This window comes from Terrapene carolina, unplaced genomic scaffold (genome assembly GCF_002925995.2).
Source record: "Terrapene carolina triunguis isolate 2854851 unplaced genomic scaffold, T_m_triunguis-2.0 Scaffold233, whole genome shotgun sequence".
Classification (NCBI taxonomy): Eukaryota; Metazoa; Chordata; order Testudines; family Emydidae; genus Terrapene; species Terrapene triunguis.
In genome coordinates, this window is record NW_020664584.1 from 9199918 (window position 1) to 9213813 (window position 13896).

Genomic DNA, 13896 nt, shown 5'->3' on the forward strand with positions numbered 1-13896 from the left:
TCTCTGAAAGCTTCTTGGAGCAGGCTCCATATTTCAGGTTAATGTAGTTCTCTCTCACTGTTGGGGCAATGACAGGGGTCTCTGGCTTGGAAAACCAAAGGCAACACATAGGGAATGAGGTAGGGTCCTGGGGTGCTCATGGTAAAGAGATGGAACAGGACAAGAACCACTGAACCAGGAAGAGATTAAACCAGGCGACAAGCTCAGAGAGGCTGAGCTCATGGTAGAGGAGAAAAATTATATGAGAAGGATGGTTCAGTCAATCAATACAGCTAACTACAGCTGAGCTGTCGGAGGAAGGGCGCGAGGGCAGGGCGTGCATGTCACTCGACAGAAGGAATTAAAGGGAATCAAAGCATCAAACATGCATCACATTGAATATGAAGGCTGGGTAGGGCCCCGGAGCAGAGTTAGTGCCAGCCAAGTCTCTGCATTTCACTCAGTGGTGGCTGGCAAGGTGATGGCAGTGCTCACCTTGCACCAAGGAAATGAAACTGAGGCAAACCAGCTCCTTCCCTTGATACTGTGATAGCGATGGGTGCTCTTGGAGGGCTGGCAGGCAGACAGATGGCTGAGGGCCAATGTCTGCTCTCTTGCTCTGTGGAACTGAGGAGCTCAGTTGCATGGCATGAGCGAGATGCATGGACAGCAGGGAGAAAGGAGTCACAACGATCAGAACCTCCGACCCCCATTTTCCCTATCTGTACATCCTCCCCCTCAATCTCCTGGCTGAGGAAAGGAGGACAGGATCCCTTTAGAACCTACTCATTGCCCTATCTATGAGGAAAGATTGAAAAAACTGGCTTTGTTTAGTTGGAGAAGAGAAGACTGGGGGGGATAGGACAGGATAACAGTCTTCAAGTACGTAAAAGGTTGTTATAAAGAGGAGGGTGATAAATTGTTCTCCTTATCCACTGAGGATGAGACAAGAAGCAATGGGCCTAAATTGCAGCAAGGGAGATTCAGGTTAAGCATTAGGAAACACTTCCTAACTGCAGAGTGGTTAAGACAAATTACCTAGGGAGGTTGTGGAACCTCATAATGGGAGGTTGGACAAGCACCTGACAGGGATGGTCTTGTTTACTTGGTCCTGCCTGAGTGCCAGGGACTGGATTAGGTGACCTATCGAGGTCCCTTCCAGTCCTACACTTCTATGATTCTCCTTAATCAGCCATTGGGGTCACCATTCTGCATCTTTCCCACTCAACTCCCTCAAGGGATGAGCATCTGCCCCTGCTGGCCTTAGGCACAATTCTGTGAGGTGCTGAGCATTCCCCATTCCCATTGGCGCCAACAGGGAGGAGCTGAGGTCGCTCTCTGCCTCAGAGGATCAGGGCCCTAGCCAGCAGGAGATACGGAACCGAAGATGGCTCTCTTTCTTGATGCGCTGCCGGCCTAACCTATGAAGACAGGAGGGTACTCTTGGATCACGCCGATTATTCCCAAACCATTCAGCAAGCCTCTGGGTCTCATCTCAGCAACACGCTTCCTCTAGCACAGGCCCAAAATGGTTTGGGGGTTCCGTCTGTTCAAAAAACTGTGCCAGAATGTGAACGTGCTGACTGAGAGGGACAGCACTGGATGTGGTCTGGGGTCCTCTGTGCACAAACACCGAGAGGCCAGGGAACCTCATTGCCATTGTGTTTCCCCCTAATTTGCCTATTGACCTGGTTCAGACTTATAGCATAGGCTGGACCTGGGTATGAAACAGGATTATCTGCACCACAGATTTGAGCTACATTTGTAGCCAGTCTAGGGGACAACCAAATTGTTCGGATCCCTGGTACAGCTATATGGGTATCATGGACAGGGCCTTTGTTGCGTCACCTACAGAGGCAGATGGGCACGGTCACAGAGCTCCTCAGTGAGGGCTCTCATCATCAAGAACTCACCCCCTGTAATGACAGCAGTCCCGTGGGACCCTGTGCTATTAGCGCCAATTCCAGTGCTAGGACTGTGCCTCCCTCAAACGGGAGCGAGGGTCCACTCCCCTCTCCAGCAGGGACATCCTGGAGAACCATTAAGGCATTCTAAGAAGAGCAGAGATCAGATTCTGCCTCCCATTTTTTAAGGGACAGAGGAGTAAAGGCTCTGACTGCCTTCTTCATTCTAGCATGACCTTTTTGCCCACGTTTAAATACATGCCACACCCTCCAGGTGCAACAGCTAGCCCTACTGGAGAGCAGTGCACTTTGCACCTCATCCCTGGGAACCCAACGCAACAGTCTCTGGCCGACTTACGTTCAGGCTCTTCCCAAATCCCAGCCCTTGTTCCTGCAGAACGTGCAGCCTGCCACAGCATGGCCAGCTCGACGGAGGGCAGCATTTGCCATTCATTCAATATAATGGGATAGCATGGCATTTAAAGAAGCAGTCCGAAACTAGAACCTAGTCAGTCCAGTGAGGTAGTGTCTGAATGGTACCTATCTAGATAACCTAAGCTCTTCTAGATGGTGCTAACGTTAACTAGATTCCAGCATCTTGACTGCATTTCGACAGGTTGCCTAAACTCCATGCTTGTTCCAGGACAGAATCTTCTCTGCAGAATTAGAAGAGTTCCTTTCAATCCAATCCTCAAAATCTGCTACAGTTAGTGTCAAATCAGCCTGCTCCTTTAAACCTCTCTCTAATATTGTGATTGTAGCTGTTTAATGAAAAAAAAAAACAACATTGTGGCAAGGAATTATACAGGGAGCTGGGAGCTGAAGGAGGATTACTAGTGGCAGGTACCCCATTTGATGATAATAGCTGAATTAGCATTTCACTTTTGAGTAAAGTATAAGCTATCTTTACAGGAACAGCTGCTAAACTATTTGCAAAGTTCAAAGAGTGTGTATTATAATTTTTTTTTTTAGTGTCACATTCTTTAGATTCCAGCGTAAGCCTCTTAGGAAAGGCCATGCCAGCTGTTGAAGAATGAAGATTATAATGTACTGTAAACGTAGTGGTTAAGGTATTTAAAGTTATTATTATTATTTATTATATTTATTATTATTTGCACATGGCAAGTTCAATGCCCGAAAGGGTTAAGGAGGGGAAGGAAATGGTGCAAGTTGCTGAACAGGTGTCCTTGAGCAGTACCCAAGGACAGGGAGATTGCTAATCCTGTATTCCACAGCATGATCAAATCACCAGGCAACAGATATAAATAAAAAAAGGCAGGAAATGAGGAATTTAGATACAAGTGTGTCAGAGGGAAAATGAAGATTCATTGTGAAGAGGCTAGGAAGAGAAGAAGAAGGAACAATATGACAAAAGGCACAAGTGATAAACCAGAAGAAAAAAAAAAGGCTAAGAAATACACGTTTGTGACAGCAGCCTTCTAATCAAAGATGTTCCTAGATTATAGGTTTTCTTGCATAATATGCATTCTGTTTCCCAGTCTGTGTTTGTCTTTCAGTTAGTGGAGGAGAAAGAAAAAACATATTTGAAATGGGACGGAAGCAACCTTTATTTTGCTTATTTCATCAGGAGAAAAAAGCAAATTTGCTTTGTGGGAGCAGCAGCACCTGTTCAATGGCAAATAAAAGGCTACAGCTTTGCTATTGCAGTGCATATAATCATTAGCAACCCAAAGGAGAGAGAGGATTAACTCTCTGCTTGCTGTCAGAGGTACGTTGCAAACAGCAGCGTCTCATTTCAATTTGTAGAGAAGCCATACGCAGTGTCTCTCAAATTAACACACACTGCCAATCAGCCAGCTGTGGGAGGGTATTAGATTCTGCCTGCCAGGAGGACTGGCACTGGGCCACCCTCTCTACCTGGAGGGATTGGATACACTGTGTAGCAGGGATGGGCAAACTTTTCGGCCTGAGGGCCACATCTGGGAATAGAAATTGTATGGCGGGCCAAGAATGCTCACAAAATTGGGCTTGAGGTGCGGGCGGGGGTGAGGGCTCTGGTTGGAGGTGCAGGCTCTGGGGTGGGGCCAGAAATGAGGAGTTCAGGGTGCGGAGGGGGCTCCGGGCTGGGGCTGAGGAGTTTGGGGTGTAGGAGGGTGCTCCAGGCTGGGATTGAGGGGTTTGGTGGGCGGGAGGAGGCTCAGGACTGGGGCAGGGAGTTGGGGCAGGGGAGAGGCTCAGGGATGTAGGCTCCGGGTGGCACTTACCTCAAGTGGCTCTTGGAAGCAGTGGCATGTCCCTTCTCCGGCTCCTGTGCGGAGGCGCGGCCAGGCGGCTCTGCACGCTGCCCCGGGCGGGGACAGCATGCAGAGTGGAGCCCCATGGCTGCCTCTATGAGTAGGAGTCAGAGGAGGGCCATGCCGCTGCTTCCCGGAGCCGCATGGAGCAGCCCCCGACCCTGCTCCTCGGCTGGAACTCATGGGCCAGATTAAAACGGCTGGCGGGCTGGATCCAGCCCACGAGCTGTAGTTTGCCCACCCCTGCTGTGTAATGATCCTGGCAAGATACTGCCACAGGCAAGGAATTTATGGACCATCCTTCACCAGCACAGAGATGGTGGCTGGGTTCACTCAATGCCATATAACTTTTAAATGTAGCATAATGGGACAGACAGATCAATGTATTTGTGATACTTAATGGGCATGTGCTGTGAAATGGTCAGCATGTATCAGAAAGGTGTGACTCAATAATGCAATGGCTCCGGTCAGCTATGAATAGACTCATCAGACAACCAGATTCAAACCCCTGCCCTTAGTCCTCCCCTCCTGCCTCACCCTAGACATTCTCTTGAAGAGCTGGCACCAAAACTCACCTGCAGAGAGAGCTTTGAGACCATCTGAAAACAAGAAATGATAAGGTTTGCAATCTGTGTCCCAGCGAAATAGAGCCATCAAGTCCAAGAGGCTGTGGGAGGAGTTCACGTCCAGTTATCCTCTTACAAAAAGTGGAAAGCTCAATGAGGCAAATGATGCAAAAAAATATTGTCTGAATATGACTAATGTGCTGGGAGCACTTTTGCCTTCTTTAAAATCATAGAATCAGACAAATGTAGGGCTGGAAGGAACCTTGAGAGGCCACCAAGTCCAGTCCCCTGTGCTGAGACAGGAGCAAATAAACCTAAGCCATCCCTGACACATTTGTCCAACCTTTCTTCTTAAAAACCTCCAATGATGGTGACTCCACAACCTCCCTTGGAAGACTGTTCCTGAGCTTAACTACTCTTAGAGTTAGAAAGTTTTTCCTAATATCTAACCTATATCTCCCTTGCTGCAGATTAAGCCCATTACTTCTTGTTCTACCCTCCAGAGTACATGAGAACAACTGATCACAGTACTATTTATAATAGCCCTTTACATATTTGAAGACTGTTATCAGGTCCACATCTCAGTCTTCTTTTCTCAGGACTAAACATGCCCCATTTTATAACTTTTCCTCACAGGTTTTTCTCTACCTTTTGTCCTTTTTGCATGTCTCCTCTGGACTCTCTTTAATTTGTCCACATCTTTTCTCAGAACTGGACACAGTACTCCATCTGAGGCCACACCAGTGCTAAGTAGATGGGACAATTACCTGCAGTATCTTACATATGACACTCCTGTTAATACATCCCAGAATGATATTAGCCTTTTTCAAAACTGCATCACATTGTTGAGTCATTAAATGTGCACTTCACTATAACTCCCAGATCCTTTTCAGCGGTACTACCATCCAGCCAGTTATTACTCATTTTTTAGTTGTACACTTGATTTTTCCTTCCTAAGTGAAGTACTTTGCACTTGTCATTACTGAATCTCATCTTGTTGAATTCAGATCAATTCTCCAATTTGTCAAGGTCATTTTTAATCCCAATCCTGTGCTCCAAACCCTTCCCAGCTTGGGGTCATTTGCAAATTTTATAAGCATATGCTCCACTACATTATCCAAGTCATTAATTAAAATACTGAATAGCAGTGGACCGAGGACTGGACATTTGTGAGACCCTACTAGATAAATCCTCCCAGTCTGACAGAGATCCATTCACAACTACACTTTGAGTATGGTCTTTCAACCACCTTCTAGTCATTTCATCTACACTCCATTTCCCTACTTTGCTTTTGAGAACATCAGCTATCTACAGTCTTGATTCGCCATACCTTGCAGATCCCAAACTTCTGATGACATCAATGGGAGTTGTGTGTGTGCAAGGAATGCAAGGTTGGGTTCTCCATGTTATGCCAGCTACACAGTAACATTCTGGGGACATATCCCTAAATCCACAGTTTTTATGCAGGAAAACCCTTTTTGGAGTCAATGGGAGTTTTGTCTGAGCAAGAACTCAGTAAAAATTGAGTAAGACCTTCAGGATTTGGCTCGTTGTTTGTCTAGTTTTTTAATTGTTGTAAGGAATCCTTTATTATGGGGCTAACGTTATGTCTTTCTGAACACTGGGTTGTGTGGCAGACTGCAATTCATACTTTGCATGGACCTTACTGAGAGATTATCTCCATGTGCAAAACAATGTAAATTAAATTTCTTTCAGATACTTTATAAACATTTAAAAAACATCCATGTCTCTAGAGCTAGCCATGTACTAGAACCAGTAATGAACTCTAAAGAGTCTTTTCAGAGGATCTAGTGAACTGTAGCCTAGTAAAGAGAGTGCTGAGAGTCAGGATTCCTGGTTTTTATTTCTATTTCGGCCAAGGATTCACTGGCTAACTATTCTAGCCACTCACCTTCTCCCCCCCTCACTTTGCCCATCTGTTAAATAGGGATAATGATGCTTACCTATCTATTTACAAAGGAATGTTTGAGTTAATATATTAATCGTAGAAATGTAGGCCTGGAAGGGACTTTGATAGTCCAGCCCCTTGCACTGAGGCATGACTAAGTATTATCTAGACCATCCCTGACAGGTGTTTGTCTAACCTGCTCTTAAAAATCTCCAATGACAGAGATTCCACAACTTCCCTAAATAATTTGTTCCAGTGCTTAGCTATCCTTACAGTTAGGAGGATTGTATCATGCTTTGAGATGCTTAGAAGAAAGGCCCGATATACTGTATGTTTTAAGCACCAGTGTTTTCATATATCAAAGAAATTGTGTTAATTTAACCTGTCTTTTTTTCCTTAGCATTTGCTTAGGAATGTAAACGAAGGAGACTGGAAATACTGGCAGCTTGGCCAAGAGAAAGCAAATAGGGACTAAACAAACCATAATCCAGCCAAACTCTTCAAGAGCAAACGTGCCCCATCTCACAAACCACCAGTGCAGCCCCAGAGTCAAAGATAAATAGTGTCCTCCCTGCCAGGGCCTCAGGCGGACGGGGTAATTGTAGGAGGAGAAATGTATACAGATGGAGACAAAGCCAGGAAGTTAATATTTAAGCATTCAGACAAGGAACAAATGACTTAATTAAATCAATTAGAAAGAGAGAGAAATTGAGCCACTTATAAAGCATGTGTAAAGAAATGGCGAGTGCCATTGCTCTCTTGTAAAAGAAAATAAGGGAGAATTAGCAGGCAAGAAAAATGGGCTGGTTTAATTCCTTCTGTTAATTAGAGCTGAGCGTTCGCACCTTGCTCAGTCAGGGGTTGCACCAGTGTTTCCATTATGTAAACCCAATGTTCAGCTGGGCTGGGCTGAAATTGGGTCTCCCATCCACAGAGACATCTTTAACATATTAAGAAAGGAAGATGCAGTTAGGGCTGAAATTAAGTGGCAAGAATAAAGGCAGAGAAAGCAGCTGTCTCAGAAGCCTAGGCTGGGTTTCTTCTGTGCATCTATAACTCAGATATGCCTTGGCTCTGTGCATGGGAGCGGACAGAAACCTAGGGGCAAATCCAACCCCTGCTCTGCGGAGGGTCTCTCGGCAGCAGAACTGATGCAGCTCAGCTGTGTAAGGGGGAGGTGGAAGGACTACAGGGCATGGACTCTGGTATGGCAGCACACAAGGGCGTGAGGGGGGCATGCGTGGGCTGCATGAATCCTCCTGTCCTCCTCTTCCACTGGACGCTGCAGAAGGGAGGGCCCCTGGGGTCTACTCCAGCCGTTGGGCCAGACGGGCCTTTGTGCAGCTGCTCCATAGTCTGGGAGGCAGAGTCTTCTCCCATGGCTCTCTGGAGTTAATGGGGTTATATCAGGGGTAAATGAAGCCCATTACATTCCTGGAGGGTCCTAATTCATATGGTGTCGTAAGACGATTTACTGTGAGAGTCAACCATAAGCTACAGGGGAAGGTAGCTTTTAAGCAGAGTATTAACAACTAAAAGTGAAAGTGGCTCCATGGCTTAGAGATGGGGGGGAGGAAGGGCCGATTTCCAGATGAAGGGTGCAGCCTATGCAAAAGGCACCAACTGCTGTGGACAGCATGGAAGAGGAAGACAGAAAGAAGTCCCAGAATGGAGAAGTGGAGTCTGTAGGCTTGTTTTTTGTCTTGGTTACCTTGACCAGGATTACTTCTGCACTACACCAATGCAACTGAAATCAGAGCCGAAGCCAGGGAGCAGATGGGTATGAGGTCAGAGATATGGAGGTGGAATAAGGCCCTGGAGAGATCTGAAATGTAGGAGAGCCATTCTGAATTGGTTTAACAGCTGTATAGGGGGGAGCCAAAGTGAAGGTGACAGTGAGGATAAGACTGGTATGATTCCCAGACCTGGAAAGAAAGAAAACATTCATAGGGACCATGGGAATTGCCAGACCATATCAGACTCGGGGTCCATCTAGTTGAGTATCCTGTCCCTAACAGTGACCAATGAAAGATACATCAGAGGCAAGTGCAAGAAGCCCTGCAATAGACAGTTGCGGGATAGCCTGCTGCCAAGCGATATTTCTTTCTGACCCCCATTAGTGGTTGTTGTCTTATGCCCTGAAGCAGAGGGGGTTTATATCCCTCCTAGAACAACTCTGTTTATTTAAAAAAAACCTTAATATCATCTCTTTAGGTATTCTCATTTTCCATATAAATGTTCAACTATTATTGGAATCCTGCTAAGTTCCTGGCCTCAATGATATCATGTGGCAATGAGTTCCACAGGCCAACCTTCTGGACTTGCTGAAATACAGAGAGTAATTATTTAGGAAGACTAGTAGATAAGGATTTCAGGATTAAGAATTTCAATAGAGGCCTGGTCAAAGCCAGGATGAATCCCAGCAAGAGGATGGTGCTGGACACCTTACAGAGAGCTAAGATGTAAGAGGACAGAGAAGGTGTGAGGCCAAGAGGAATTCCAGGAGGTCTGGCTGTAGGAGCAAAGCAGAGGTGAATGTGTTAAGTGAGAGCAGGGTCAGAGAAATGGAACAGAGTACTTTTTACCTAGGGGGAGAACTTTGAGGCTGTTTAGTAATAAGAAGTTATGGTGTATTCAGGAGACAAGACACAGCAGCAGAGAGATGGTGAGAGGATTGGATCAGCAAACAATCATTGCCATAGAAAGGGATGTCCAAGACTTTACACACCATACCCTAGCTGTTAAAGTCCATTAGGTAAATAATAACCAGAATATGGGCTCGATTGTGCAACCACTGATCACAATGCTAGTAATCTCATTGAAGTCAGTGGGACTCTGCCTGAATAAACACTCATTGACGTGAGTGACTGAGGGTTGCAGCATTGCATCGTGTGAAAAGGACCTATGCATATTCTGACAGCACCCCCAGAACTAGTCTGACCATCTGGTTTATCATGTAAAGGATAGGAAGCATGAAAAATCCTTTTTAGTCACAATTTAGAAGTCATCTGAATATTCATTTTCTCAACTGATTCTGGGTTTCGGATGCAGTGGTGGTGGAAGCTTTCTAACAGTGGGGGAGCCACCAGTGCCCAAACAGTAGCCCCGCCCCTTCCCACTCCTCCCTCCATGGCCCCACCCTCACACTACCCCTTCCCCCTGAGGCCCCTCCCCCCGAGGCTCCACCCCTGTGCCGCCCTTTCCCCTGAGGCCCCTCTCTTTTTCCCCATCGCTCGGCTTTATGGCAGATAAAAAGTGTGTGGGGGGGCATGGCCCCCTGACCCCCCTGTTCTGATGTCATTTGCAGTCTCTCAGGGTGAATGATGTACTTCTCTCAATTGGCATTTTTATATTTATACAGGTTATAGATTTCTTTAGAACGTAAGAAAATAAAACACATCAAGGAATAACCAATAGGAATGGTACTGAAGACAGTACGGAAGCCTCATGCAGACTGGCAAACAACACTAGTGTGGAGAGTCATGAATCTTTGCAGTTAAATAAAATGCCTTTTACCCCACTGGAGTGAAAAACATCTATGTTGTTTGTGTCTGACCCAAAGCAACAGGGGCTATTTTCCCAGCATAGACGGAACCAACTGAAACGAAAGATATCTGCTGCTCCTGTCTGAAGGGTAGCCACCTGGAATCCTGGCAGTGGGAGCACTGGGAACTCAGAGATAGAGGTCTAAGCTGTCAGCAAGCCTTTAAAGTGAGGGCTCTGTGCTTTAGGAGAGAATGGTGAATTTCCGAACGGTTGGATTCAGAGACCAATCGCACAAAATGTCAGATCTCTCCCCCTCTGATAAAAAGACACACTTTCTACCAAAAAAGAGTGCCCTGGGGTCTTCGCAATAGGCAATAGGCAATTACAGGGCTTTTGTAACTAACTCAACATCAACAAGAATAGCTAAACTGAGCCTAGAAATCGCTGCGTGAAACAGACTGTGGGCTGTGTGATGGCTACAGAGCAGGGAAGTTCCCTGTGTGATGTTACACTGAAGATCTGCTTCCTGGGCTTTTTTGAAGTCTTGACATTGGAGTTGAGGCTGCCAATGTGGCGAGAAGCTATTGTAGTTTATAGGCAAGCCCCAAAACAGTGAATCAGCACATCAAAACTGTCTCCTGTCTAGGCATATTTTACATGACTAGCTGTAATAACAAGCCCTGAGAACTTCCCAGCTTTTGCATGCGCACGAGAGATTTCTATTGTCTTAAATAATGTTTATTATTATTCAAATGAAATTACTTCCCAAAGGAAAGTCCCTCCTCTCCTTCCCAATGGCATGAAAGGTCTCTTTGTAAAGGACAAAGAACATAAGAACGGTCATACTGGGTCAGACGAATGGTCCATCTAGCTCAGTATCCTGTCTTCCGACAGTGGCCAATGCCAAGTGCCCCAGAGGGAATGAATAGAACAGGTAATCATTAAGTGATCCATCCCCTGTCACCCATTCGCAGCTTCTGGCAAACAGAGGCTAGGGACACCATCCCTGCCCATCCTGGCTAATAGCCATTGATGGACCTATCCTCCATGAATTTATCTAGTTCTTTTTTGAACCCTCTTATGTTGGCCTTCACAACATCCTCTGTCAAGGAGTTCCACAGGTTAACTGTGCATTGTGTGAAAAAAATACTTCCTTTTGTTTGTTTTAAACCTTCTGCCTATTAATTTCATTTGATGGCCCCTAGTTCTTGTGTTATGAGAAGGAGTAAATAACACTTCCTTATTTATTTTCTCCACACCAGTCATGATTTTATAGACCTCTATCATATCCCCCCTTAGTCATCTCTTTTCCAAGCTGAAAAGTCTCAGTCTTATTAATCTCTCCTAATATGGCAACCGTTCCTTACTCCTAATCATTTTTGTTGCCCTTTGTAAACCTTTTCTAATTCCAATATATCTTTTTTGAGATGGGGCGACCACATCTGCACGCAGTATTCCAGATGTGGGCATATCATGGATTTATAGAGAGGCAATATGATATTTTCTGTCTTATTATCTATCCCTTTCTTAATGATTCCCAACATTCTGTTTGCTTTTTTGACTGCCGCTGCCACGCCGGCTCCAGGCAACAGCTAAAGAAGCAGGTGCTTGGGGTGGCCAATACCAAGGGGCGGCACTCCGACCGCTATTGGGGCGGCATGTCCGGGTCTTCGGCGGCAATTCTGCAGCGGGTCCCTCAGTCCCTCTCGGAACGAAGGACCTGCCGCTGAATTGCCGCCGAAGAGTGGAGCGGTGCGATTGCGCGGGGGCGGCTTTTTTTTTTTTTTTTTTTTTCCGTCTTTTGGGGCGGCGGAAAACCTGGAGCTGGCCCTGGCCACTGCACATTGAGTGGATGATTTCAGAGAACTATCCACAATGACTCCAAGAACTTTCTTGAGTGGTAACAGCAAATTTAGACCCCATCATTGTACGTGTATAGTTGGGATTATGTTTTCCAATGTGCAAAGCAGACTGCACACTGCATAAGCAGCTCAGCGCTAAAGTTCAAGCTATCTTCCCTTAGACACTACAACGGTATGAGCCTGATCATATCCCCTGACCTGCACAGGTGGGAGACATTCTGTGTGTGGTTCTATCCCTTCCCAGTGGTAGGAGCCTGAGCTACCTCCATGAACGTGTCTACCTCCCTGCAGTCTGCAGGGAGTGCCCCAGGAGCCAGGGGATCCATGCAGGGAGAGAGGGAGGCTGGGGCACATCACCCCCACACCAGCTCTATGGAGGTCAGAGCAATAATACAGCCTTGGACCTAATCTGACCTGACACCATCATTCTAATTCACCCCAGTAGAGTAACTGCCATTAAAATCCATACAGTTCTACTCTGTGCCCTAGTTAATATTACTGCAGCAATCAGTGTGTTCCCTACATACTCATTTAGGGACTATCACAAATACTGCCAGCCAGGCTAATTACTTGTGAACTGCAACAGTAAAGATGTGACTAGCGGATGCACGGTGTTAACAGCTGATCACCTAGCAGGTCTCCAACATGTCAAGCAAGCTGCAATTCCGACATGCAGTGTGGTGGGATGGGAGTTGTAATGTTAGCTTTGATAGGTCAGGCTCTGAATACAAAACTTTAACAAATCTGTTGCATGCAGGAACTCCATCTGTGTGTGCTCACTGGAGGATGCGATAAGGACAGAAGCACTCAGAACATATTCACTAGTGGCTTCTGAATCACAGCTCTATCAAATGGCATGCAGCAGGTTGTGAGCATTCCAGGCCAAGTCCATAAAAAACTATCTTTGATTCATTGCAGCTGCACTGCGTTAGGATATAGCTGCTCTTGAGATTTGTGTGTGGAGAGAACTTACCTCCACTGGAATTATCCAGGGGCCGGGTCACACAATTGCTGTACAGAATTAGGAGCTCAAAATTGTGCATGCAAACCCTAAAGCCTTGCTTCTAGTGGCAAAAGGCACTTCAACAATACTCCTGAAAATAACCTCCTTTTTTGTGCATACCCCTTTGGGTGCCTAAGCTCCAAACTGTGCTTCTAACTTGCTGGGCCAGATTCTAACTTGCTAGATGTAGCAAAACAAAACCAATTCAACAGCTGTAACAACCAGATCAGAAACTCACCTGCTTTTGTTCTTCTCCCAAACTATCCCACATTGATGCAACAATTTTTGAAACATCTCCGAATGTAGCATTTGGGTTTTGCCCTTTGATAGCTGCTTGCGTGTCTCTGAAAAACAGGGCATAAGCTGACACAGGCTTCTGGGGCTCGTTGGGGTCCTTCTTTTTCTTCTTCTTTTGGCTTTTGGGTTTCTTGCCCAGGTCTGTTGATGGTCTCTTCTCTCCAGAAACCTGTAAAACCAAAAGGGACCCAGTAATGACCAACTCTCTCTGGTTGGAGTTGAAGATTCTGGTAGTATTGGGAAAATGATGAGACAGGAGGTCAATGAAGGAAGAGCACTCATGATAGGCACAGGATGGCGCCTGGCACCAGAACCTGACTCTCTCCCCAGTATCATGCCTTTCACTTGTACAAATAACTTGTGAAGTTTAGGCCTGGTCTACACTACGGGATTAATTCGGATTTAGCAGCGTTAATTCGAATTAACCCTTCACCCGTCCACACTACAGAGCCATTTAGTTCGAATTAAAGGGTGCTTTAAATCGATTTCTGTACTCCACCTCGATGAGCGAAGTAGCGCCAAAATCGATTTTGTTAATTCGAATTAGGGTTAGTGTGGCCGCACACCACCGAATTAATGTGGTTAAAATAAATGGGGTAGTGTGGCCGCACACCACCGAATTAATGTGGTTAAAA

The 13896-nt window shown here is 45.9% G+C and overlaps 1 protein-coding gene across 4 annotated transcripts in view; it reads right to left on the reverse strand.

Moving 5' to 3' along the window:
- Positions 1-13896, reverse strand: part of TOX2 (TOX high mobility group box family member 2) — a 264503-nt gene that overhangs the window by 31700 nt on the left and 218907 nt on the right. For all 4 annotated transcript variants that reach the window (XM_024194567.2, XM_024194565.2, XM_024194564.2 and 1 more), the window contains one exon: positions 13203-13430. In XM_024194567.2, coding sequence (XP_024050335.1) covers positions 13203-13430 — 228 coding nt within the window. The remainder of the gene's footprint in view (positions 1-13202; positions 13431-13896) is intronic.